This window comes from Capricornis sumatraensis, chromosome 3 (genome assembly GCF_032405125.1).
Source record: "Capricornis sumatraensis isolate serow.1 chromosome 3, serow.2, whole genome shotgun sequence".
Classification (NCBI taxonomy): Eukaryota; Metazoa; Chordata; class Mammalia; order Artiodactyla; family Bovidae; genus Capricornis; species Capricornis sumatraensis.
In genome coordinates this window covers 109,118,499-109,145,158 of record NC_091071.1, presented here as the reverse complement: position 1 = coordinate 109,145,158, position 26,660 = coordinate 109,118,499, and the positions used below count along the sequence as shown (strand labels likewise).

Here is a 26,660-nt window from a genome sequence, read left to right as displayed (position 1 = left end):
CCTTGGCAGTCCATCCTTTTACATGACTATATAACTCTACTCATCATGGCATATCCCTTGTGAGAAAACAGGATGTATATTTGGTTGGTCCAAGGCTAAGGGAGAGAAAATGAAGACATGTTTTTGTTTTGAAAGTCAAAGAATGAGCATCATAGTGATTGGATGACCACTTATTATGCTGGTCTTTAAATTTTTTCCCACTGTCTATGTGTTGTCTATAGGGTTAAATTCAAACATGTAGGCTTGGCTTTCAAGTTTCCCATAATCTGGTCCCATCCTACAAAAGCCCTTTTATCTGCACTTCAACCTTAAAACTTACCCTCTACTCTAGCCAAGCTGGTCATTTATTGACTCCCTTCCCTATGGTGTGCCATATTTCTATCTCCAGGTCTTTAAATATGCTGTTTACCTTGAGTTTAAGGATCTCTCTCTCCCCTTTGCTGATGAAATCCTACTCCTTAGGAAAGTGGTTCCCAAATCACCTGGGGATGTTTACAACATAGTAATGACTGGCTCTCCTTCCTAGACCTTGTGATTTGAGTTTGGGAACCACTGATATAAATGGTGAATGCTCTTAAAATTCAGTATCTTACTCTCTCACTCTTATCTTTTCCTTACAGATGGACACCAAAATGCCTGGCTTCACCCAGGAGGGGCTTGACACCTTGCTCTATGCACTCATATGTATGAAGAGCATGCTTCCATCTTATTTGTGACCATACTGTATCAGAATTATTTGTTTGCTTCTCTGTTTCCTTACTTGACTGGAGTTCATAGAGTGTGGGTACCATGTATCATTCACCTCCATATCTCCAACCTCTAAGATAGGACATGGCTGGAAGAAGATGCTTGATACAGGCTTGTTGAACTACACAGAACTCAGCTCACTGGTGCAATCTATAGAGGAAATATTTTATAGCAGTAAAAAAAGTCACACTTTCAACTCAAAGTCTACAGCTCTCTATCTCTCTAGTGAAAAAAAAAAAAAAGAAACATAAGAGGGGGAGTCATAAACTATGACCCGGTATGCTGACAAACTGGCTTTCCAGATGGTTCAATGGCAAATATGCCTGCCAATGCAGGAGACGTGGGTTTCATTCCTGGGTCAGGATGATCCCCTGGAGGAGGAAATGGCAACCCACTCCAGGATTCTTGCCAGGAAAATTTCATGGACAGAGGAGCCTGGTGGGCTACAGTTTATTGGGTTGCAAAGAACTGAACACTACTGAGTGACTGATATAGCCTATCACCATGCTCACAAATTTGGCATTCATGCCTTGAGAACCCCCTGAACAGTCAGAAAAGGCAAAAAAATATGACACTGAAAGATGAACTCCCTAAGTTGGTAGGTCTCCAATATGCCCCTGGAGAAGAGTGGAGAAATAGCTCCAGAAGGAATGAAGAGCCCGGGCCAAAATGGAAACAATGCCCAGTTGTACATGTGTCTGGTGGTGAAAGTAAAGTCTGATGCTGTAAAGAACAATAATTGCATAGGAACCTGGAATGTTAGGTCCATGAATCAACGTCAACTGGAAGTGTTCAAATAGGAGATGGCAAGAGTGAACATCAACATTTTAGGAATCAGTGAACTAAAATGGATTGGAATGGGTGAATTTAATTCAGATGACCCTTATATCTACCACTGTGAGAAAGAACCCCTTAGAAGAAATGGAGTAGCCCTCATAGTCAACAAAAGAGTCCAGAATGCAGTACTTGGATGCAATCTCAAAAATGAGATGACAGAATGATCCCTGTTCATTTCCAAGGGAAACCACTCAGTATCATAATAACCCAAGTGTATGCCCCAACCTCTATTGCTGAAGAAGCTGAAGTTGAACAGTTCTATGAAGACCTACCTTCTAGAATTAACACCAAAAAAAGACGTCCTTTTCATCATAGGGGACTGGAATGAAAAAGTAGGACGTCAAGAGATACCTGGAGTAAAAGGCAAGTTTGATCTTGGAGTACAAAATGAAGCAGGGCAAAGACTACAGAGTTTTGCCAAGAGAACACACCGATCATAGCAAACACCCTCTTCCAACAACACAAGAGAATACACATGGACATCACCAGATGGTCAATACTGAAATCAGGTTGACTATATTCTTTGCAGCTGAAAATGGAGAAGCTCTGTAGAGTCAGCAAAAACAAGACCAGGAGCTGACTGTGGCTCACATCATGAACTCCTTACTGCCAAACTCAGACTTAAATTGAAGAAGTTAGGGAAAACCACTAGGCCATTAAGGTGTGACCTAAATTATATCCCTTATGATTATACAGTGGAAATGACAAATACATTCAAAGGATTAGATCTGATAGAGTGCCTGAAGAACTATGGACAGAAGTTCATAACAATGTACAGGAGACGGTGATCAAAACCATCCCTAAGAAAAAGAAATGAAAAAGGAAAAATGGTTGTTTCAGAAGCCTTACAAATAGCTGAGAAAAGAAGAGAAGCTAAAGGCAAAGGAGAAAAGGAAAGATATATCCATTTGAATGCAGAGTTCCAAAGAATAGCAAGGAGAGCCAAGAAAGCCTTCCTGAGTGAAAAATGTGAAGAAATAGAGGAAAACAATAGAATGGGAAAGGCTAGAGATCTCTTAAATAAAATTAGAGCTAACAAGGGAACATTTAATGCAAAGATGGGCACAATAAAGGACAGAAACGGCATGGACCTAACACAAGCAGAAGATATTAAGAAGAGGTAGCAACAATACACAGAAGAACTATACAAAAAAGATCTTCATGACCCAGATAACCATGTTAGTGTGATCACTCCCCTAGAGCCAAACATCCTGGAGTGAGAAGTCACGTGGGCCTTGGGAAGCATCATTGTGAACAAACCTAGTGGAGGTGCAGGAATTCCAGCTGAGCTATTTCAAATCCTGAAAGATGATGCTGCGGAAGTGCTGCACTCAATATGACAGCAAATTTGGAAAACTCAGCAGTGGCCACAGGACTGGAAAAGGTCAGTTTTCATTCCAATCCCAAAGAAAGGCAATGCCAAAGAATACTCAAAGTACCACACAATTGCACTCATCTCACACGCTAGTAAAGTAATGCTCAAAATTCTCCTAAGGAGGCTTCAACAGTACATGAACTGAGAACCTCCAGATGTTTAAGCTGGATTTAGAAAAGGCAGAAGAACCAGAGATCAAATTTCCAACATTCTCTGGATCATAGAAAAAGCTAGAGAATTTCAGAAAAACATCTACTTCTGCTTCTCTGACTACGCTAAAGTCTTTGACTGTGTGGAACACAACAAACTGTGAAGAATTATTACAGAGATGGGAATACCAGATCACCTTACCTGCCTCCTGAGAAACCTGTATGCGGGTGAAGAAGCAACAGTTAGAACTCGACATGGAACACTAGACTGGTTCCAATTTGGGAAAGGAGTAGGTCAAGCCTGCATATTGTCACCCTGCTTATTTAACTTATATACAGGGTACATCATGCAAAATGCTGGGCTGGAGGAAGCACAAGCTGGAATCAAGATTGCCAGGAGAAATATCAACAACCTCAGATATGCAGATGACACCACCCTTATGGAAGAAAGTGAAGAGGAACTAAAGAGACTCTTGATGAAAGTGAAAGAGGAGAGTGAAAAAGCTTGTTTAAAACTCAACATTAAAAAAACAAAGATCATGGCATCCATTCCTATCACTTCATGGGAAACAGATGGGGAAACAATGGACACAGTGAGAGACTATTTTCTTGGGCTCCAAAATCACTGCAGATGGTGACTGCAGCCATGAAATTAAAAGATGCTTGCTCCTTGGAAGAAAAGCTATGACCAACCTAGACAGCATATTAAAAGCAGAGACATTACTTTACCAACAAAGGTCCGTATAGTCAAAACTATGGTTTTTCCAGTAGTCATGTATGGATGTGAGAGTTGGACCACAAAGAAGGCTGAGTGCCGAAGAATTGATACTTTTAAACTGTGGTGTTGGAGAAGACTCTTGAGAGTCCCTTGGACTGTAAGGAGGTCAAACTAGTCATTCCTATAGGAAATCAGCCCTGAATATTCATTGGAAGGACTGAGGCTGAAGCTGAAGCTCCAATACTTTGGCCACCTGATGCGAAGAGCTGATTCATGAGAAAAGATCTGGATGCTTGGAAAGATTGATGGCAGGAGGAGAAGGGGATGACAGAGGACGAGATGGTGGATGGCCTCACAGGCTTGATGGATGTGAGTCTGAGCAAGCTCTGGGAGATGGTGAAGGTCAGGGAAATATGGTGTGCTGCAGTCTGTGGGGTTGCAAAGAGTTCGCCATGTCTGAGTGAATGAACACCAGCACCAATACAGAAGTCTCCACCAAAGCCTCATTCATGATTACCTCTGGTATTTAGAGAGAAGCACTCAAGGAGCAAGTGTATAGATGACAACACCAGAGAACCAGCCACAAGAGAGTGAAACAAGAAGGATTATGGGTAATGTTCTAAGCATAGGGCTTGGTGAAAAAGAGACACTCAATGGATGGGAATATGACTATCTTCAGTCATTTTTAACCAGAAGGAACCACATGGTTCTGTTTCCATGAGTCTACCTTCATGCCACGTGGGATTTATATTTCAGGCTGCCAGATGCAAAGCTTCCCCTCTGAAGTTTGTTGCTTGTCCATATAAATGGACGAACTCAGTGCAGCCACGATAGAAGCTCCCGTGGCCAAGCTATTACTCTGTAATATCTCTGAAATGCCATTTGTAATATTTGGAAATGCAGAAATATTATCATCCTGGGAAGTATTAACAATTTAAATTATGTAAAATCACTCCTCCCTATTCCTCATCCATAGTTATTACTATCCATGCAGTTTCCAGTTCAGAACCAATCTGTTACTAGTCAACAGAACATTATCTATCAACATTGCTATTGAGAACCTTTATATTTCCCCCTCATGTTTGTTTTGATGATCAGCAGCTCACTCTTTCTACAATTAAGCCTACACATATCGGCGTGCTATTCAAAATGTGGCATTTGACTCAAATGGTCTTCCACTCAAAAAGCTGTGAAAATCTGATCAACTTTCTGAGATATTTTAATTTGTAATATGAAAGCCATTCCCTCTACACTAAATTGCTAAACTTTTTCAAATTTTCTCAGTGGGGAAAATTAGTAATAGTCTTGAAATAAGACAGATAGTTATCGAGGACTTTAATCGATTGGCAGCTACAGTACTGGTGCCCTACTGGTTTTAATTTTAGAGAAGGAAAATTCTAGCTGCACTGTACTCCACAGAAAATTTATTTGAACCTCTAAACTTTGTGGCTAACCAGTGATATGTTCATAAATATGGTGGTGGCAAACTAATTCAAGTTCAATACATTTCCTGAAAAAGTTAGTCAAAGTGAAGTGTACAAATAGAGACCAGTGGTAGTTCAGATCATGCAAAACTAGCATAAATGATTGAAATTAATCACATCTTTCCCAACAACTCTTGAAATTTATTTTCCTATGGTCTTCTTAAATGACAGTGAAAATTTATTTGTTACTATCAAGAAGATAACCTTGATAGGGGGCAAGAAGCAGGTTAGATTGCTACATGTCCTCTAATATTCATTGTCTTTTTCTTCCAGAGTTACGAGAACCTCCATTTATTTTAAGTTTTTTGTTCTGGACCTATGTCCTCCTGCCTGGATTAAGGTTTCTTCTTCTGTGTGACTAAGTGCCAGCCAATGCAATGCTACCCAAAGAACGGGTCAAGCGATGGGAAGTATTCTTAAAGGGATGGACCATATCCTTCCTCATCGCTCTTCCTTCCTGTGGGTTGGAAAGTGGACATAAAGGATGGTTTTTTAATAGTCATCTTGAGCCAGAAAGTGGCCTTGGGAATGGAGACCATATGAAGCAGAGAATGAAACAGGAGGAGGCTGAGGCTGTACTATCAGCCTGAACCACCTCCCTGTGCCCTGTCATGTGTGACAGAAAGAAACTTCTGTTCTTATTCAAATAAATTACTGTAATTTGAGTTTCTTTCCCTCCCATATGAACCTAGTCCTACTGGTGCTAACAATTAGGGAAGTCCAGTCTTGGATTTAAAAATAACTATGATCTAGCTAATGAAACTGTATAATCTATGTATGGACAACCACCATTGACCATATTGTACGTGCATGCTCAGTTGCACAGTTGTGTCCAACTCTTTGGGACCCCATGGACTGCAGCCCGCCAGGCTCCTCTGTCTGTGGGCTCTTCCAGGCAAGCATACTGGAGTGGTTGCCATTTCCTACTCTAGTGGGTCTTCCCGACCCAGGAATCGAAATTGTGTCTGTGTCTCTTGCATTAGCAGGCGGATTCTTTACTGTTGTTCCATCTGAGAAGCCCCTAACCAAATCACATTAGGACTTTAATACAATAAAGTATTGAACAGATTATGGAGTTCTTTCCATTCAGATGAGATAATAGGCTCATGTTCTTGTTCTCCAGGTAACTGAGGTACTTGATTCAAGAATCTGTGAGACCCTCCCTATCACTTGAAGAACCACAGATGCAGATATATCAACATCAGGTCAGGTCTTCTCTCTTCTACTGGGTAAAAGAGATGCTGCATTTGTCACCCTTCATTGCAGTCTGGTGTAAAGATTCCTCAACAATGATAACTATAAATCATTCGACTCTTTTATCCCTTCTATTTCTACCAGACTCCAGACCAGACACATTACTACCATGGATTAGGTGCTTTATGGTTGGACAGTCAGAACTTACAAGAACAAGTTCTGTGTGCTACAGAGGTAAAAATGGCCATTGTACCAGGAGGTTCAAATCTTCTCTATTTGGCTCAGCATGGCCTTGTCTTACTTCTTCACTTTCAGGCAGGCCATTACGCAAAGTAGGGTTTTATACAGCAAAATAACTCATTTCCTCGCTACACTGCTTCTTGTGCTTTTCATTGTCTGAAGTCAGGTTAATTCCTGTCCTTTCTTCCTCACCCTATAATTTGCTCAAATCAGTGTGTGCCTGAAATGTTAGCTCCCCAGAGTTCCTCTTAACTAGAGGTAGAATTTTTCTTGAGTCCCTGTTATAATGCAAATACATCATCTGAAAAAAAATAGCTGTTTAATCTAACTTACTGACATGCGTAAGTTTACCAGATTAGACAGCTAAAGTTTATATGGACACAAGGAATAAGAAAGCAAGACACCTTGGGGAAATGGAAATAAAGTGATGTATGGTCTGTTAAGTAAGTCAAAGTGGGTACTTACTGAACATCCACAATCCTCCTGCTAGTATATTAGCTGCTGTAAGACTATCTGGGGAGTGAGGAAGAAGGACAACAGGAGAGCTCTTGGAGGCAATTACTGAGTTGGGCAGGACGGCACCAAGGCAACTTTACAGAGCTAAACCAAGAAAACGTGATCCTCAAGATACTCAGAACTAGACCACGTCCCTTGTCACACTCTCCTCTGGTAGTGGGAGACAGAAGGGGTCCTTTAGAAGAGACTAGGAGTATACATAGCCGATAAAGGAGAGTAGACAAATCGTGTTCCACAATGAGGCACTGGAACATTTGCCCACTGTGCTACTGGGCAAATTGTTCTCCGTAACTCTGTAACAGGGAAGAACAAATCTGACTCCATATTAGGTCTGTTCATTTTCTCAAGCTTAGTCATGCTGGCTCTGCACCTTCTATGAAGGCACAGTTACCTATAGCTTGAAATATATAGACTAGCCTATTCTCACGACTCTGACCTTTCAGGGTCCATTCATACAGAGATAGAAAGTTGCAGAGCAGAGAATAATATTTGTCTTGTTGGAGGTTTAACAGGAATATTGTGATCTGACCTATGTGGACAGCTGCAAGAACAAAGTTGGTCTCGGTCTTCTTGATTCTGAGACCAAGGAGTCTTCAACAACTAACCACAGCCCTCCCTCTCCTGGCCTTTAAAAGTGCTTTGCTGAATACCATCCAGGAGTCTGGGGTCTTATTAGGCACAAGAAACCCATCTCCTTGCAGGGCCCTGCAATAAACCTTTCTCTGCTCCAAACTCAGATGTTTTGCCTTGTCGGCCTCACTGTGTGTTGAGCATGCAAACTTCCACTCCGTAACAACTCTTTTAGATTTAAGGAAATACCACACATCTTTCACTTCACAAGAGCTTACCATGAAGCCTTGTTTTCTTGGTTATCACTAATTCTGCTTCGCTTCTTCCTCAAATTCCTCAAAAGACATCTCTTCCTCTTTAAAGGAATTTCCAAATCCTCTGTCTCCTCTTAGATTATTTTTGATGCTATCATTAGCTGATGTTTTTAATATGAGGTAATGTTATTTGAATTCCTACTGATCATTTAATCTTATTAGATAATTAGCGTAATACACTGGGTGAATCAATTAAACAGCAAGAAAGAACAACTGGTGTTTGTGATCATTCATGTTAATACTTCTATTAGGCTAGTATGGTCATTTGCTTGTTGCTTATTAACATGAAAGTCTGATATTTATTAGGGTGATTTTAAAGAAAAAAATCTAGTTGTATTACTTCATTCATGAATGTTGAATTTCAATATAGAACAAGTTAACAATATCTTGTTTTATAATCAACTCATGCCATTTTGATTAAACTGACATGATTACCCTTAACCACAGAAATATAAACATTCAGTTTCACAGATTTTCTGATTGTTGTTCTTTGTCAAAGATATTAGCAGCTGTTTGGTTTTAAGACCATATTTAGATTTGCTCAGTTGCTGAGAAAATTGGAAATATACGATGGTTGTAAGTATTGGGAAGATATGTGATAATACTTAGCTTAGACAAAATGAAGAACTTTGGGATTTTTGGGTGCCAAAATATTTTTTCAGTCATTTTTGTGCAATAAAGATAAATAACCACTTGATTTATAGAATGTCACTCAGTCTTGAAATGGATGAACTTTTTAAAAGGCCTGTGGTAATATTATTGATTGTCTTATTGATTGTCTAACTCAGAGAACATTTTCACCCCTCTTCTCTCTGCTATCTCATGCAACAGGGGCTGGGAAGCAACATACTGACCTTCCCAGCTTCCTGTGCACCTAAGATTGGCTTTATGATCAGGTTCTCATTGATGACATGTAATATTAAGTCTATAGTGGGGAGGATTCTGAAAAATTTTTAATTTTCCTTACACTTTGTGTCTTGAATATAGCTGGGATACCTAGAGTGGTAGGAATCAATTTTCAACCAGAAGTGACAAGGATGAGGACAAAAAAATCCAAATAAACAGTGCTTTGGATGGCATTGCTGAGCTGCTGCTCCTCTTTTACGTTTGCCTTCCTTAAGACTTTTAATTACATAAGATGATTCAGTGACTTTATTACTTAAGTCATGGCTAGTCAGTTTTGTTGTTACTTGCTGCCAATAGCAGCTTGTTCAGATAGATCGCCACTAGTTTGAGGAGACGAATCTACAATTATGTGAAGACCAAGTCATTCCTCTGTCAGAAACAGAGTTCAAATTTTCTTCCAGGAGAGTATTCTAAACCAGCACTTTTCAGAAGAATTTTGTGTGATGATGGACATGTTCATACAGGCCATACAGAATATGTGGCCACTGAACACTTGAAAAGTGGCTAATGCAACTGAAAAATTCAGTTGAGGGGCTGAATTTTTAATTTTATGTAGTTTTAATAAATTTGAGTCTCAACTACATTTGACTACTGGCTATCATGTCAAACAGCATAGATCTAAAGGATTGCTAGTCTCTAGAAAGTACCCAGATAACTATAGCTCTCTCGAACAAAATGCAGCCTCTAACTTTATATATGTTACTGTAAAAGCCCAAGAATACTTCATTATAGAAAAATGATGACTCAGTGGGGCTTTACACAGTGCCAGTTTTGAAGGTTGTTGAATAATATTTAACTTGCATATTAGCTAACTATGTAGAACTGATACTAATTTAAGCATTTTACATTGACAACTGTACTAAAGGATGTCTTTCTGGAATAAAAATATTCAGATTCCACTCATTCTGTTGTTTGTTAAGACTTTTATATTCCCAATTACACCAGAAAAGAGTAACAATGGTGTGCCAATCTTATTAAACTTTGGGGGTACAATAAATCTCTGAGATAAACTGTAAATTGTAGCTGGAAGAAGACAGCTGGGTAAGCTAGAAAAACAGCTGCAGAACATACCAACATGGAGCCAGGAGTGATGAGACACTGAGAGCTGGCAGCTAAAGGTACTCCAGGGAAAGAACAGGAAGAGGCACAGTGAATACTGATGATAACAGAAACCGACATCTGTGGGGCTGTCCTAGCCCAGAGTACAGTAATTGGTACTGTCTATACACCCAAATGTGATTTGAAAAAATGACTCTTCGTGCTTTGAAGTTTTTTGTAAAACTAAATTAGCATGCTTACATTCACAGCTATTTCTAGAGCCCAAGGAACAATTAATTTTGCAAATGTCCAAGGTGGCCTAGAGCTGTTATCACATCTTCTATTTCCTGACAAGGATCACGGTCATAGACAGCTACTCTATTACCAGTTACCTCCTGGCTGATGGAAACAGGCTGAGAAAATCCCTCTGTGTTAGAAATCTGAGTCTCTTCAATGTAGGCTCATGCAAAATTCTAGGACAGAGCTGACAAGCCAAATATGTCTCTGAGACAGGACTACCTATAATCAGGGTTCTAATAGAAATGTAAAGAAAATGAGTGAGTTGGAGATTTTGGCAAGCTGTAAATACTTAATCTGGGGCTTCCCATGTGCTTCAGTGGTAAAGAATCCACCTGCCAACACAGTAGACACAGGTTTGATCCCTGGGTCAGGAAGATCCCCTGGAGAAAGAAATGGCAACCCATTCTAGTATTCTAGCCTGGAAAATCCCATGGACAGAGGAGCCTGGTGGGCTACAGTCCATGGGGTCACAAAGAGTCAGACATGACTGAGTGGCTAAACAACAACAGTATCTATTTAGTTCTCTGGGTAAAACATATTCAATTAAAAAAAGTGTTCAATATAAGAAAGTTACTACTCCGCATTTCAAGCCAGTAGTAGTGCTTCCTGAGACAGTTATAGAAACTGGATCAATTCAAAGTTGATTTTCTCCTCAGCAATTATTTACATAGTATCATTTTCATTGTATATTGACAAGGTCTCACCTTAGTTTCCATTTGTAAACACCTATGTTTTCTTCATAGGCTGTGCTTTGACCCATTTATTTTATGGTACTTTCCAATATTTAAGATAAAGATAACCAAGAATCAGAAGTTAAAATCCTATCCTGGTATAAGTGGGCATGAGACATGTTCTTTAAGAACATGCCCTCTCTGAAATAAGGTTGCATGTAGAAAATGTCAGTTAAAGACGTATGGAGCCATGAATTTTTACCTATGGTATGGCTCTGAAATGCAGAATCTGCAACTGTGTCTTCTTCATCCTCTTGCAGGTGTTCATTTGCCTCTCTTATCTGCAGAAACAAGGAAATACTGTGAGTTCTTATGTGTTACATTAAATTGATTTTGTAATCTTCAGAATATTGGTGCATTATATAACAAACATGGGTATGTATGTGTCTGAGTGTATGTTCATATATACACATATATTTTCTTTAGTTCATTTTACCCTACTCTACTGCTTGGCTTTATTACAAGTTTTAATTATAAGAGCATATTTTCAGAAATATAACCCCAGCTCTTACAGGGCATCTGATTCTGCAAAGATTTTCGAGATAACAGCTTTAGGTTCTTCTTCTTCCTTTTTTTTTTTTTTTTAAATAGTTAATAAAGTCAGTAACAGAGCTATTAGGAAAAATTAAGTCTAAGGAAACATAATTCTTCCAGGGACAGTGACTACCCCACAAGTTATTTTAATGAGAATAAAGAAATACACTTAGATCTTTTGACCTTTTCCTAGAATATAACTCTAAGAAAATGTTATTTTGTTGTTGCTCTTTCCAGAATGAAATGTGAGGTGACTATGATGCGTGCTCAGTGAACTAGGATCGTGATACATTTATTTAGATTTTTTTCACGTCAAAAACACCCTCCTTATTTTCAGCTGGGATATTCAGAGGAGTACCAGATGGAACTTGAGCAAGAATCTAATAAAATCACAGTATTTCACAAATGAGAATTTTGAAATCCAGCTACTTTCTTTAAAGATACCATAAATGCCAACACTGGAACTAAAACTCATGCCCTGTACATCCCAGTCTAGTAGCAGTAGTAATAAAAACAGCCAATGCTTAACTACTATGCATCAGGAGCTGTTTAAGTTCCTCACACCTATTCTCTCATAACCCTCACAATGCTAAGAGGTTAAGTGCTATTGTTAGCTCCATTTTGGAGATAAGGACCCTGAAGAAACAGAAAAGATAAGCAGTTGTCCAGGTAGTGAAACCCAGATTCAAACACAGCAAATCTGGTTTCAGATTTGTGTTCATTTGGTGAAATTTTGTTATTCTCCAATTTCCACTGAACAATGTCAGTGTAAACTTGGCCAAAGGGTCAAGATAGCCATGGTCCTTGGCAGAATGATCCTGAAAATCTCTTTGAAAGTGCATTCCAGCCACCCAGTGATACTAATGTGAACTGTGCAGTGAATGTAGTGGCGGTTCACTAGAGGTTGTCAGTGAATTTCTTCAGGGGTTCAAGTTGAAGGCTGAGAAACCATTACTTTATACTTAACAATATAGAAAGTCATATACTTGTAAACTGATCTTGAGCTAGACTTAGATTTCTACTTTTTATCTCTTCCTTTTCATAATTAATGGAATAAGAACAATTATTTACATTTCATGACTATGGTTCCAATAACAGAAGTAACTGGTGCGTGATCCATACATACTAATAGCCAGAAGATGGCACACTCAAGGGGGTTTGTCAATGGCTATCTGAACCCTCACAAGGAGAGTGTGCTAAGGGCTGAGTATCCAGAGGCCATGCTTCATCTCTTTCTCTCCCATCATCTGTCTGCTGTTGGCACTGTTTTGTTAGCACATCTGGAGGAAGGGAGTTAGGGAGTAAGGGAACGATCAACCAGCTGTTTCTCGTATTTATGGGAGGCAGAGAGGAACATCTCTGTGAGCACCAACAAGACTATGTTACTTATTTGCCTTCCAAAGTTCACCTAGCTCAGTGACCTCTTGTAACAAAGCTGCCAAGAAACCCAAAAGGAGGGAGATCCAAACACCTTCATTTCCATTAAGAATTCAACAGGAAATTTCTATCCTCATTTATAGAAATATCAAGGAAGTCTATTTATATTTTCAAACCATTCCAACACTTATGACAGGATGTTCCATATTTTCCCACACCTGTTATGTAAAATAGTATTTCCTTTGGGTTTTTCTAAACCAACCAATTTTAAACTTGAATGGGGTGCTGCAAGGTGGATGAGTCAACATCTCCATCAGTCTGTGAAATACCGAACAAAAGAATCCAATAATTAGAACAAGGTTATCATCTTGGGAGATAAAGCAAAAGAGGCTTAGAGAAGGTTGGTGATCTCTTTAAGGTTATAAAAGAATTTCAGTTTTAAGAATGGGCACTCTTGACCCCTATTCATTGCTGTAATTTAATTTTTTCAGAGTGTACCATATGGTCACACTCATCCTTTCCAGAACTTCCCAAGAACTACTGTATCTTTCTTAGTGTCTAGCAATTAGGTAGGCAGTATTTCAAATACACAAAAACCATATTTTCATTTAAGAGTAGCAAAAAGTTTTCTGTGTGTGTGTGTGTATAAGTGCCCCGTTTCTCTTCCCAGTGTCTTCTGTGGAACTTCACCACCACTTCTGTTTAAGTATCATATTTAAGAAGGAAAATAAAGCCATCTTGAGTTCCTACCTGTTAGCTCCTTGTCAGAACTTTGCTGTGGAATTAAGTGCTTAACAGCAAATGCTACATGTGGCCTCTTGGGTATTTATCAGAGGAACTGGGCTTGCAGTCAGGCCTCTAGTTCCTTCAGCTCCTCTGGGCTCACGATCCATGAGGAGCAGATGACCCAGGAGGGCAAATTTTGAATTGGAAGGGGATGGATGAAGAATCAACGAAGGAATGGAAAATAGGATAGTGTCTTTGAAGGGCACACTTGTCAGCTCTAATTATCCATACAAATAGATTTCAATACAAAGCGGTGAGTAATTAAAAAAATCCATTTGCCTATGGAAATGAGGGGCATAATTTATTTTGGCAGCAGATTCCCCTTGCTAATTATATTTTTCATAGGCTGAAATTAAAATTAATTTTCACTCTTGATCACACAGGGGCTGGATGCTGGCAAAAGGCTATGGAACTTCCAGGGGGCAAAGGGCTGCCAGCTTAAGAGGAAGAATTTGTCAAAGTGAATTCTTCACATGGCAAAGGACTTCACAGATGGGAATAGTCACAAAACCAAAAAGTTGGATTCAGCAAACAATGGTGTTTAGAGATTTATAATTTCTTCAGCCATTGCTCTACCAGAAACAGATACAAATCAAAGTCAGTAATGTCCCACTTGGTAGGAAGTATTAATGGCAAGTGATTCATAGACAACAAGTGTGGACTTTTTTCTTTTGGCCACACAATGGGGCATGTTGGATCTTAGTTTCCCAACCAGGGAGAGAATCCATACCCCCTGCACTGGAAGCACCAAGTCTTAACCACTGGACCAGCAGGGAAGTTCCAAATGTGGGCTAATTTGGTTTCAGTTTGCTGTCAGTATTTTGGGCATTTTTTAGTGGTGCATGTACCTTCAACTCTTGCCCATCTTTTGAGCTCCGCAGGTGTAGTCAAGAGCTTACTAAATACCAGTTTCTAAAAAAAATACCAGTATCTAACAAGTAACTATTAAATGTCACTGTGCCCATTATATTCTATTAACCTCTCCCATTAGAAAAGGCTGGGAGGAATGAGTTACAAAGGACACAGAAGGAAACAGGGAGAAAAATAATTCACTTCTGACAAATATCTACATAATTGCAGAATAAAACCCAGTATTTGGGGGACATCCTTCATTTAGAATTCTGTGTATACTTCTTCTTTGAATCATCCTAACACGAATTGCTTTCCCAGAAAACAACATTTTGATGTTAAAGCTCATTGAAAAGGAAAAGAACATAATGAACCTCTGTGAGATGAGAGAAGTGATCTTTAGAGGGAAAACTCCTGGAAGGCATTACCTTTAGAAAAGTCTGTCATTTAGAAAGGTTTGTAGGAGGAGGGTAAAATAGGCATGCTTCTTATTAACATCCAAATAGTATTTAGAACAGAAGTGTTCAATTAAAGATGTTGAAATTCTAAAATTTTGCAGAACTTAATAAGATGATAACAATTTGTGTAATTATTGTACTATTTTATACTACTTCATCACCACAACTTTAATGGGATTGAATTTGATACTTTATTATTGGCATATGTGATTTTTTTCAGCCTATGTGATACTAGGTGAAGAGAATACTCATAATTTAAATTAAAATACCCATATTAAAATGGCCTTCTCTTTCCAGGTATATGATCTTGTTAATTTTGTTAGTGATTTTTATTCTGTCCAGTGACAGTGGAACAGGATCTGTTCCTTTGAGACTTCTCATTTCAGAAAATTATCTAAATTCATAGAAAGGAAGGATCTACAACCTACAGAAAGGAGAGTGTACTTCTTTCTGACTTATTTACTTAATACTGCTGCAATCTTTTCCGGGGATGCCTTTTTCCCCTCTTATAACGATTTTGCATAATTTAAGTAAAAGTACAAAGTAATATGGCCCTTGTCAAAATTACACAAAAATTAGAGCTAAGTGGGCTGTAAATCATGGCATAAATGGGGACATAAGCCTCTAATTAAGGCTCTGAAAACAGAAAAAGATTTAATTCGGTAAAGTGTTAATGGGATTTTTACACATATTTTAGAAAGCATCTAGCAATCCTGAAAATGGATATGCAGTCACCAATGAATTAAATAGAGGTGTGCTACATACAGGGACTTGTTATATTACAGAAATAATTTTTCTATTATATTACCATAGATTAAAATAAAGGCATCCCAGGTGGAGCAGTGGTAAAGAACCTGTCTGCCAATGTGGACTGGCAGCACAAGAGATGCAGGTGTGATCCCTGGGTCAAGAAGATCCCCTGGAGAAGGAAATGGCAACCCACTCCAGTATTCTTGCCTAGAAAATACCATGGTTGGAGCAGCCTGGTGGGCTGCTGTCCATGGGGTTGCAAAGAGTCAGTTACAACTGAGCGACTGAACAGACGGACACAGATTAAAATAATGAAAAAGCCTTAGGACTCTCGTGATTAAATATAGTCTTAGTTTGTAAAGGGCAAGGATGATGGTAGATTATGGCATAAAAATTATATTTTTGGCTGCATCTCACATTATTCAGAATCTTAGTTCCTGACCAGGGATCGAACCCATATCCTAAGCAGTGGAAGCACAGAGTCTTAACCACTGGAACTCCAGGGAAGTTCTTGGTATGATTTTTGAAGAGTGATTTTATTCAGGGAAAAAGTATGCTATTGTTTTCACCCAAAATAACTACTGTGAGAATTTTTTGCAACACACTTGCAACATAAGAAGCAGATAGCATATTTACCTTGAGCCCCAGTAGAGGAAAATTCCCTTAAACTCTTGATTTTAAAAGGTTAATGAGCATTCACATCAGTGTGCTCTGGTATTATAATTTTCTTATTTTGCATCTAATTTCCTTTCCATATAGGCTGATAACATATAATAAATAGGTTTTCACTGCTATTCCTTTAATAGTCCCAAAGGGGATTATGGCCATTGTCCTTTCTAGAATTAGTAATTTTAGTCCAATCCATGTTGATGATCATAGAGATGAAAAAAATTGCATTTTACATCTGAAGAAATGACTAGCGTGTCAACTATCTAGGTTAATAATATTTCTCTATATTGAAAGCTTCCCAGCATGTCTTAATTTCCTCTTGCAGCTAACTAGAAAATTAGCCTATGATACCCAGGTTCAATCCTTGGGATGAGAAAATCCCCTGAAGAAGGGAATGGCTACCCACTGCAGTATTCTTGCCTGGAAAATTCCATGGACAGAGGAACCTGGAGGACTACAGTGCACGGGGTCGTAAGAATCAGACATGACTGAGTGACTAACAGCTGATAGATTATGTATACTTGGAGTGGTTAGGGAATCTTTGTTCTCAGAAAACAATATGAGTGTTTCTTGCAGATATTCTGGGAAGATGAAATGAAACTTGTTACTACATTGTAAAAGACTGAAAATGAGAGAAGAAAAGCAAGGCAAATTACTTTCCCATTAGGAAGTAATAGGAAAGTAAAAATGAAATTGTAAAAGCCAAACAGAGTTGTTTGGTTTTTTTTTTTTCCTCCTTTTTGGTATTTTTGTACAGTGAAGATATACCCCAAGCTGTCAGAACCATCTTAAATGGGGCATAGTTAAACTGAGTGCCTCTGATAAGGGGCTTTGCCAGGCTATCAAAGTTTTAGATCAGCTGGATTGAATTTCCAGCATATTGCACATTTCCACACATTTATTCTCTCTCTTTCTTTCAGTGACACTACAAGGGCAGCCTTAGATACACTTCTAATTTGAGATTTTATAATGCAAGGGACATCTATGTTTTCAAGAAAGGGTGATATCATGGAAGCCAAGAGCAAGAGTAAGGGGAAAGAAAAAACTTTTACAAAGAACATAGTCTGCATACCATTTCAGAGCCTGAAAAAAAAAAAAAAAAAGACCTTGTAGCTTTTTAGAGTAAAGAGCTGTTTGGAAAAAAAAAAACAAAAACATTTAAGTGTACATTTGTTTCAAATTAAAGTGAAACTTTAAGGAGACCTAGAGTTTAATTATTATTAACTAATAATTAATAATAATGCCAATCATGATTACTACTAAAATCTCCTCTATTCTTGAACCACTCCAGAAAAACATGACTAATTCCTTCATTTTTCAGGTTTTCCTGAAAAAGGAAAGAAAAAAGGTAGTAGATAGTATATTTTATAATCTTTTATTATGAGTACACAAATATATGGATATGGTAATTCTGCAAAGAGATTTTTTTTGTTGTTCGAGTGCTTTAAAGTTTACATAGAGAAACAATGAATATCACAAGATCAATGATGCAAGAACAGAAAGAATGTAAGGAGAGGAAGTTCAATTTAAGATAATTTTAAAACAAAAATATTTGAAACTAGCATATCCCGGGGAAATGCCTTTTATTCATTTTTTAAAAGGAAATTACCCCCTGAGTTCTGAACCTCATAATTAAAAAACAAAATGATAGGGAGTTAAGTTCCAAAAACGATACCTTGAATCTTAACTCCTTCTATCTTAGGTAGGATTAATCAGTATATACAACTTAAGGAAAAAAGGGGAAATGCTTAAATCAAATCATCAAAATAGCCAATATTCTCTTAAATTGTTTCACACTTTTATTTTTTCTAATCATTTTCATTCCCTTCTGCGTTGCTGGAAATGATGGAAATAATCACCATAACGAATTCCCAGCACAAGGGTACAACGTGAAGGTGAACACCCACAGCATCACTGCCTGCACTGTGATCACACCAAGGTTCTGAAAAGAGAGCTACAAAAGCAGCAGCATGGGTGGAGGGAGCTGGGACCCTTCCAATCTAGCTGCCATCATTCTGTTACAGTGTCTTCACGACGTCTCTCTCTCTTCTCTTTGGCTTTACCTTTCTCTTTCCTGGTCATCCCTTGCCTGTATTTTCATCAGTAAAAAGTAGACAGAACCCAACTAGCCCATATAGGGACCTAACACTTTATAACCAGGATGGTGAACTACTTACCGGGGAGCCTTTCGGTTTTTCCATATCTGCTTTGGTTTTGATGTTTTTCTTGTGGTTTCCTTGAGCGCTGAGAGAGCTGCTGGTGAGACAGGAGCCCTGGGGGCTGCCCTTTAGCACACTCCTACAGGAGAGATTATTTGATCCACTTTCCGCCTGTTGAGCTGCTTTCTTATCAACTCTGCAGGTAGAAAGTGATTCCTCTGATCAATTACATTGCTCTTCTTCAATCACTCTATTTATCCCAATCCTTTAATGTTGAAAGTAACCTCCATATATCTCCTTGTCTTTAAACCTTTGAGTGGTAAGTGCATCTCACTAGCCTTGGGCAAATCTGCATCTGCTATTCCAGCAGTGTGTCAATTTAGATTTGATATACAATAATTTGTTTTTATTTTTATGATTGCTTGTGAGATGAGGTGTGGTATAAAATAAAAACCTGTGAAGAGTGATTGCTAAATATATTTCTTCTTTTCTCCATTTTAACTTATTTTACATTGGTGTACAGCCGATTAACAATGTTATCATAGTTGCAGGTACACAGCAGAGCAACTCAGATATACATATACATGTGGCACCCTGGATGAGAGTGGAGACTTGGGGAGAATGGCTAAATATATTCTGGCTTAAGATCAGCAGAATATGTAATTATCTCTGGAAAGTTTTAAGTGTAAGTTTGTTTGGTACAATAAGTGAGATCAGCATCCTTTAAAATGTATGTGTAATTTTCTTCCATTTCATGCCATGTGGATCCACTCATGATTTCTAGTGTAGGTTGAATTTCTATCAACCTTGATAAAATTTACCATTCTTTAATTTCAAAGACCATTGGTTTGGTTAACAGAGTAACATGGACTAAATTATCATTTTATTGCTAACTTTTATTCCATTGTTTAAATTCTGGCTAATGTATAAAAGATTGCTATGATGCATTCCTGCTTGTCTGAAAAGCATGCTTGACTGGCATTCAATATGCAGGAGACAAGAAGCTCTCCTGGTTGGGGGTGGGGTGGGGTCCTGCACTGCTCTACACACTGCCAGCCTCCCACTCTCTTTGCCAATACACTACCTGTTCAGAAGTTCTGTCATAAAGGTATCTTTTGCTGAACATGGTACAGGGCTGGGTCTATTTCTTGATTCAAACTTCACTTGGTCATAAACGTCTGGTGGTGTTTTCAGGTTATTTCTATTTTGCAAACCACTGTCTGGACCATCTGCCAACTCAATGTCCCTGTGAAGTTCATTTTCCATCTCACACTGTAGCTCAGGCTTCTTTTTCTCTTTCTTTCTCTCTGATTTCAGCTGTTTGTTTCCAAACCCTAAACCTTTTGCATCTTTCTTTTCTGCTTTGGTTTTGGAGACATCCATCTTCCTGCTACTGAGAGCCGGGAGTCTGCTCCTCCGAAAACCGAACCAGCTGGCAAAAGAAGGCCCCGGCTTTGGTTTTGCTTCCACAGTGGTGGACTTTGTTTGCACTTGGCCCTTTTCCACATTTTCCTGAATGCACAACATGACCTTTTCTTCAATTGTGGGTGAGAGGGGGGCTTCTGGGCTTACAACACTGGCCCTGGTTGTTGAAGTGTCTGTATACCTTCCAGAAGTTTCTAGCTTGGAGGTCCTGCTTGCTGTGAAACTGCTGGGATGCGGTGTCCTCCCCAGGCTCTGTGGGCCTCCGGAGCTATCTGTTGGGGTGAGTGGGCACCTGCAGTGGTCGCTGCCTGGTTCCTCAGGCACCGTCACCCTGGGGCCTTCTCCCTGGGCGTAGGCCTGCTGCTCTTCTGTTCCAGCTGGGGTGAGGGGCTCTTCGGATTTTGGAGGGATCCTCAAAGGCAACTTGCTTGGGCTCCCATGCTGGCTGCTGGAGCTGCCTGTGCTCCCCAAGGAACCCTGCCTGGGGGAAGGATGTCCCAGGGGCCTCCCAGTGCTTGGGAGACCATCAGACACGGAGGCAGATGCACTCTTGCTGGGAGAGCCTTCGGTGGAAGAGCTCTGCCGGGTGAGGGAATTGCCTCTCTCAGCAGTGTTGGTAATAATCTGTGTCCGGACTTTGCCCAGCCCTTCTGTGGGGGGCGTGGGGGGCTTCTCCCCTGAGTGAGCACTGAAACTCTGGCTGCGGGCTTTGGCTCCATTCATGCCTAGAGCTGGTTTCAGGTGTGGTTTGCTGGAGGACAGGGATCTTTTCACAGACCTGTTTTCTACTCCATCTTTTCTATCAGCCCCAAGCATGCTATTTTCCAGTGACTCTGGCATTGCTCTTTCCAGGGGAAGCCCTTCGGCCAAACTCTCTTGTGCTGGTAAACCCATTGGAGACGCATTTCTTTCCCCTCCTGTGGTCTGAAGGCTGGCTGAATTTCTGGAGGCCCCTGGCTTAGCCTTGCTCACAGCCACGGAGGTTTTCGAAGCTTCATTTAGACTGTCTTTTTCCTGTTTCCCTGGCACCGTGGAACTTTTCCTGAGCAACTGGGGAGACTTCATGAAAACTTTGAGCCCAACTGGGAGGCGAGTTTTCAGTCCTCTCTCATGAAGGTTTTGACAACCATGTAGGGGGTTATGGCTTTTGAAGGATGCTGATGATGAGGGACTGTTAACCTGAGATGATGGTGATTCATTTACCCCTAAGAAGGAAGGCTTGGAGGATGCGGAGACACTGGCATTCAACTGTTCTTTTCTCCTTGGAGATACACCTTTGGAGGACAGTATTTCCAGTGGCTCACGAGGGGAAGCATAGTTCTTGGGAGTCTGTAACCCTGTGTTGTTCTGTGTGGTCCCAAGTGTTTGGTGAGGTGGGGCTCTGGGGACATTTCTCTTTGGAGAGACTTTTGGGTTCTCGGGCACCATCACAGCAAATGAGCTGGAAGGGCTGTGAGCAGGGCTTCTCATCTGGATTGCTATTTCTGCAGAGGGCGGTGAGGGAGTGAAGACAGGCTTTCTGAAGGCCACAGACGGTTTCTTCCCCTGCACATCTGTTAGGGTCTGGTTAAAATAAATAACAGGAGCAGAGGATCCTTTCAGAGGGGGCGATTTCAATACCATTCTGGCTGTCTCGTTGGGGACCCTGCTTTCGGATTTGGCAGATGAAGGTGGAGGCAAAAAGTCATAATTGGGCCTGATGAGTAGGGAGACCGACCTGCCTGGAGGGGATGGTGGGGAGGGCGATTTCACCCCGGCCTCTGGCCCTGGATCACAGTGTTTATCCCTCGTGGGGGGCTCCCCATCGTCACTCCGTTCAGTGGGGGGCCTGGACAGCAACTGTGATGCTAGAATCTGACTCTTGGAGCTCTGGACCCAATCCCTTCTGCTGGACATCTTGGAGCCATGAGGAAGCTGAGTAGGGCGTTTTGGAATGTGTGAATCTGGCTGCAAATCAAAAAGGGGAGCTGGACCTTCAGTCTTTTTGAACTGTGAGAGTTTCGCTGGAGCTGGTGATTTCTCAAGAGTCACTGGGCCAGCTGAGGGCATGATAAGGGAGGCTTCAGGCTCCCTTACTTTTGATTTCTGAGGTGAAGACTTGCCCCTGGTAGGTATTTTTGTCAGACTTTTCTTCTGACAGATGCCTGTGCCCACAGCTGACCTAGAATGACTCTGGCATGGAGTGACATGCGTCGGCTTGGCCAGCCTTTGAGTATTTTGCGTCACTGTCCTGGGGTGGAAAGACACAGCAGGCGCCATGGCAGTATCATCCACCTCATCTTGTGGAATGTTTCTTTCAGTTTCCTCTTCAGACCTCTTTAAAAAAGGGTAGTCTCTAGCTGCAGGCCCTGGCTGTGAATGAGCAATTCCCTGAGGTGAAAGTTCAGTGTGTTCCATCTGGGGCCCAGCAGGGGCCTGATGGATGGAAATCTCCTTTCTGGTAACAGTAACAAGGCCAGTCTGGTGAGAGCTGAATTCAATGGGCTCGCCGTCTTCTGCATCAAATATCACAGTAATACATTCTTCTGAGGAAGTCCGTTTTACAACCTTCTGTTGCTTAATGAAACTAAACGTCTTTGGCCTGCTCTCTAAATGGACGGGTACTTGGTTTTCTTCCTCCTCAGGAGACCCACGTGAAGATTTTTCAAATCCTGTGAGGATATCCAGGTTCTCTGTGGACTGGTCGGTATCCGCGGTTGCAGACACATCTGAAGGGCTTTTCTCATCACTGCTGTCGATGTGCAGCTCATCCAGGGTCTCCGTGTCATCGGTGTCTGAGGGCTGGAGACTGAGGGTTTGGCAACCCTGGATGGGTGATACCTTCTCTCTCTGTACCCGAGGCCCCTGCACGCCTGGACACAGCTTCTGCTCCAAGGGGCAGTTGCTGGCACAACCGGTCAGCTTCTCAGGCCTCTCCCTGGAGTAGACCGAGGAAGTGATTTCTGAACAGTGTTTGCCATTCAGCTCCCAGCCAAAAAGGCTGTCAGAGACACTGTGGGTTAATTTACAACTGTGCAGCCTGCAGACCTGGTTTGGAACCACTTGGACCGAGGCTAAGGAGGAAGCGTCCTCATCAGCCTCGTCGTGAGAATCCATGTCATAAACAAATGCCTTGTGGGGATCCGTGCAGGGGCTCCCTGTGTCTGTGGGTTTGCAGGGTGGATATTCCTTCAGGCTGCTACTTTTAATTCCTGGAGAATAGATTCCTTCATTGGAGTTCATGCAATCTTTATAACCCCATTTGGTTATCACTGATGGGGGTTCAAGTAACACTTTTCGCTTCTGGAGCTTTCTTAGTCCTTCCAAAATGTGGCTTTCCTTGATGCGAGTCGGAGGTAGTTCATCTGTAGGACTAGCAAAGCCACTCGGGAGCGAAGAGTCAATACTTAACCTTTTGTCCCAATTTTGTGATGACTGCTAGGAAAGAAAGAGGAGATATTAGACATGATTGAGCCCTGTGGATCACTAGTTTATAGAAGGAAAAGCCCATCATTAAACTTAGTTCATCCTAGTGGTTGATAAATATTCATATATAAATGTATTTATTCATTAGTTAATGAAAACTAGTTTATTATATAGCAAAACTCTACTTTGCCAGGTCCTGAATTAAGGAGTGCATGATATAGGTAAGTACAAGATAAGGTCCCTGCCTTCAAGGAGCAGGTGACCCAGGAGAAGTTGGGCTCAAGTACTGTAAGTTAAGGGAGCAAATGAGACATAGAAAACTAGTAGGTACTCTAGAGTTTCAGAGGAGGGAGACCACAGGTGTGCTTGAAAAACCACAAAAAGCATATAAGAGAAGCTCTCGCTATTCTTCTCCTTCCTTCTTTCCTTCCTTTGTTTTTATAACAAACTTAGCCCTAGAAAGATGGATAGGTTTGCCTTAGTTTAAAAGTAGAGGAGGACTTCCCTGGTGGTGCCGTGGATAAAATTCCACCTGCCAATGCAGGGAACACGGGCTTGATTCCTGGTTTGGGAAGATCCCACATGCTGTGGAGCAACTAAGCCCATGTACCACAACTCCTGAGCCCGTGTACCACAACTCCTGAGCCCATTTGCTGCAACTACTGAAGCCCTTGTACCTAGTTCCTGTGCTCTGCAACAAGAGAAGCCACCACAGTGAGAAGCTGGTGTACCACAATGAAGACCCAGAACAGCCAAAATTAAATAAATAAATAAAATTTAAAAATATATATATTTTTTAAACTAGAGGAAATAATTTCCAGGTAGAAGAAATGGAATGGCAAAGACCTTAACTGGAAAAGTATGCTTAAGGAACACTTAGGGAATAATCAAGACAATCTAGATCACTGTGCAGCCTTTATGGGAGGTGAAGAGGGCAAGAGGAAAAGTGAGCTGGTCCAGGCCTTATAGTCCGTTCCATTCTAACGACTGAAAGTTAGAATGTCATGCAGCTTCAAGACTTTATTTGATAGGCAGTGAATATCTATGATTTATACACATAGAGCAGCTGGCCATTTGCCGTTAGAACCCATAGCAATGATTGACCTACTAACTTTGAAAGGTCAATTTCCTGTTCTTCATATTTCTCCAAATACCAGTATTAGTTCTGGAGAAGTGACCAAGAAATGACATAGAAAAAACATGGTATTCTCCTCAGACATTCACATTTATCAAAATATTGCTAGCAAGAAACAGAATGGCAGAGGAGGAAACTCATGCTGGCCGAGCATCTGCTGTGTACCAGCCACTGACCCAGTACTTTGACTTAATTTCAGAACAAGACCATGAAGCAGACAACACCAATCCTATTTTCAGAGGAAGGAAACTGAGATTCCGCAAGATCTGTCCTTTGGAGATCATACAGTCAAGTAAGAGCTAGTGCAAAAGTTTCAACTCTGGTTTCCTGGGCCCTTTCTATGACTCAGTTCTGAAGTGGCTGCATGGGGATCTGAACCAGGCAGTCTGGCTCTAAAGACTGTGCATTAATCTTGAAGTGATACTGCTAGAGTCAGGCTTAGCCTCTGTTCTCCCCTCTGTATTAGTCAAAGTCATAATAGAGACCACAGGTTACTCCAACAGCCCTCTTCTGAATGAAAGTTGCAGAATTTAATCACAAACTAGCACTCAGGGAAATTAGGAGGCTCAGAACTAATGACTCTTTTAAAAAAGGCTGTATAATTAATGCTGAAGAATGTCTATGAATGAATCTGATACATGTTCTCAGTACCAATTTTGGCTAAGAGTTACAGCTCCCGTTGGCCTCTCTACTAGCTGCCCTGCTATCCTGGGACCCTGAACACTCACGCATATGCTCATAAGGAGACGTCAACTCAATGTCACAAACTTACTTTGGAATTTCAGATTTTTACTAAGCAGTGGGCATTTGCCTGCATTTCCTGACACTGAAGACTTTTTTCTGTTTTGTTTTCATAAAACTGACCTTTGCTATCAACGTGTCTTTTTTTTTTTCTATTTGTTATATGTATATTTAATTTTAAGTCAAATTATATATTCTGTTTGGAAAATTCTCCAGGGTCAGAAGTTGCTGTGGAGAGATCTATTTTGGTGATGCTTCCCTTCCCGCATTCCTTCTCCTCCTCTGCTGTGCCATTAAAAACTTGTTTGGAAAGCAGAAAAAAAAAATCCCTTTAGTGGGTATTATAGACTGACCAGTGAGTAGACTGCCACAGCTTGGGTTTCTAAGAATTTCCATGATTCTGATGTCACATGCACAATAAAGAAGAGAAGCCAGATAGAAGGGCTCCATTAGAGCTTGAAAGGGGCAGATTTGTTCAAGCCGTAGAAGATGTGCTCTGCGTCAGCCCACCCACTTCCTTCCTGCCCACAGCATGCCCATGCTACGGTATGATGCATCCCCAGGGCCAGCAGCTGCAAAGCTCCCAGGGCCCAGGCTCCCTACCCTGTGAGATTAGCCACATTCCTCAATCTGTTTTCCACAGAAGGTTATGGTATTTAATCACTTGAGAAAAGTTGGAGACAATCTTGAAACCTGAGAAAGAGAAGCACAAATCTTCTGTTGGGGAGGTGGTGGGGTAGAGCTCCTCATTTTTTGCAGGAAAGTCAGAAGAGAGTTGCTCTGGAAGGAGGGTAGTGGCTGAATGATGCTGCTACTAAGGTAGAAGCCTGGGTTTAATGTCCACAGTTCTTTTCTATTTCTTAAATAGATACCTGTTTCATGCGTTCTTTTTTGTTCTTGTTTCATTAAAGAACATTCTTGGTCTTATGGGAACAAATCCATCCCAACACCTGGGACTCTTCCAAGTGTTAGACTAATTCAAAGTCTAGCAGAATAGTTGAGGTTCTGGAGCCAACTGCTCAGTTCTACTTACTGGCTATGAGACCTTGAAATAAATGTGTAATTTCTCAGGACCTCAGGTTATTCCTCTGTGAAAGAGGGGAAATAAGAAAACCTAAGCAATAAGTTATCATGATCATTAAATGAGCTAGTGCTTATGAAGTGCTAACAACGCTGACACATGGTAATTACTTAGTAACTAGAGCCATTTTCCTCCATGAAGGGCAGGCTAGTGCATTTCATGAAGGTTTCAT

The 26,660-nt window shown here is 40.6% G+C and overlaps 1 protein-coding gene across 1 annotated transcript in view; it reads right to left on the bottom strand.

The window, feature by feature from the left end:
- Positions 1–26,660, bottom strand: part of NCKAP5 (NCK associated protein 5) — an 890,670-nt gene that overhangs the window by 41,106 nt on the left and 822,904 nt on the right. Inside the window, exon 12 of the mRNA XM_068969056.1 lies at positions 11,322–11,400. Within this exon, the coding sequence (XP_068825157.1) occupies positions 11,322–11,400 (79 nt within the window). The remainder of the gene's footprint in view (positions 1–11,321; positions 11,401–26,660) is intronic.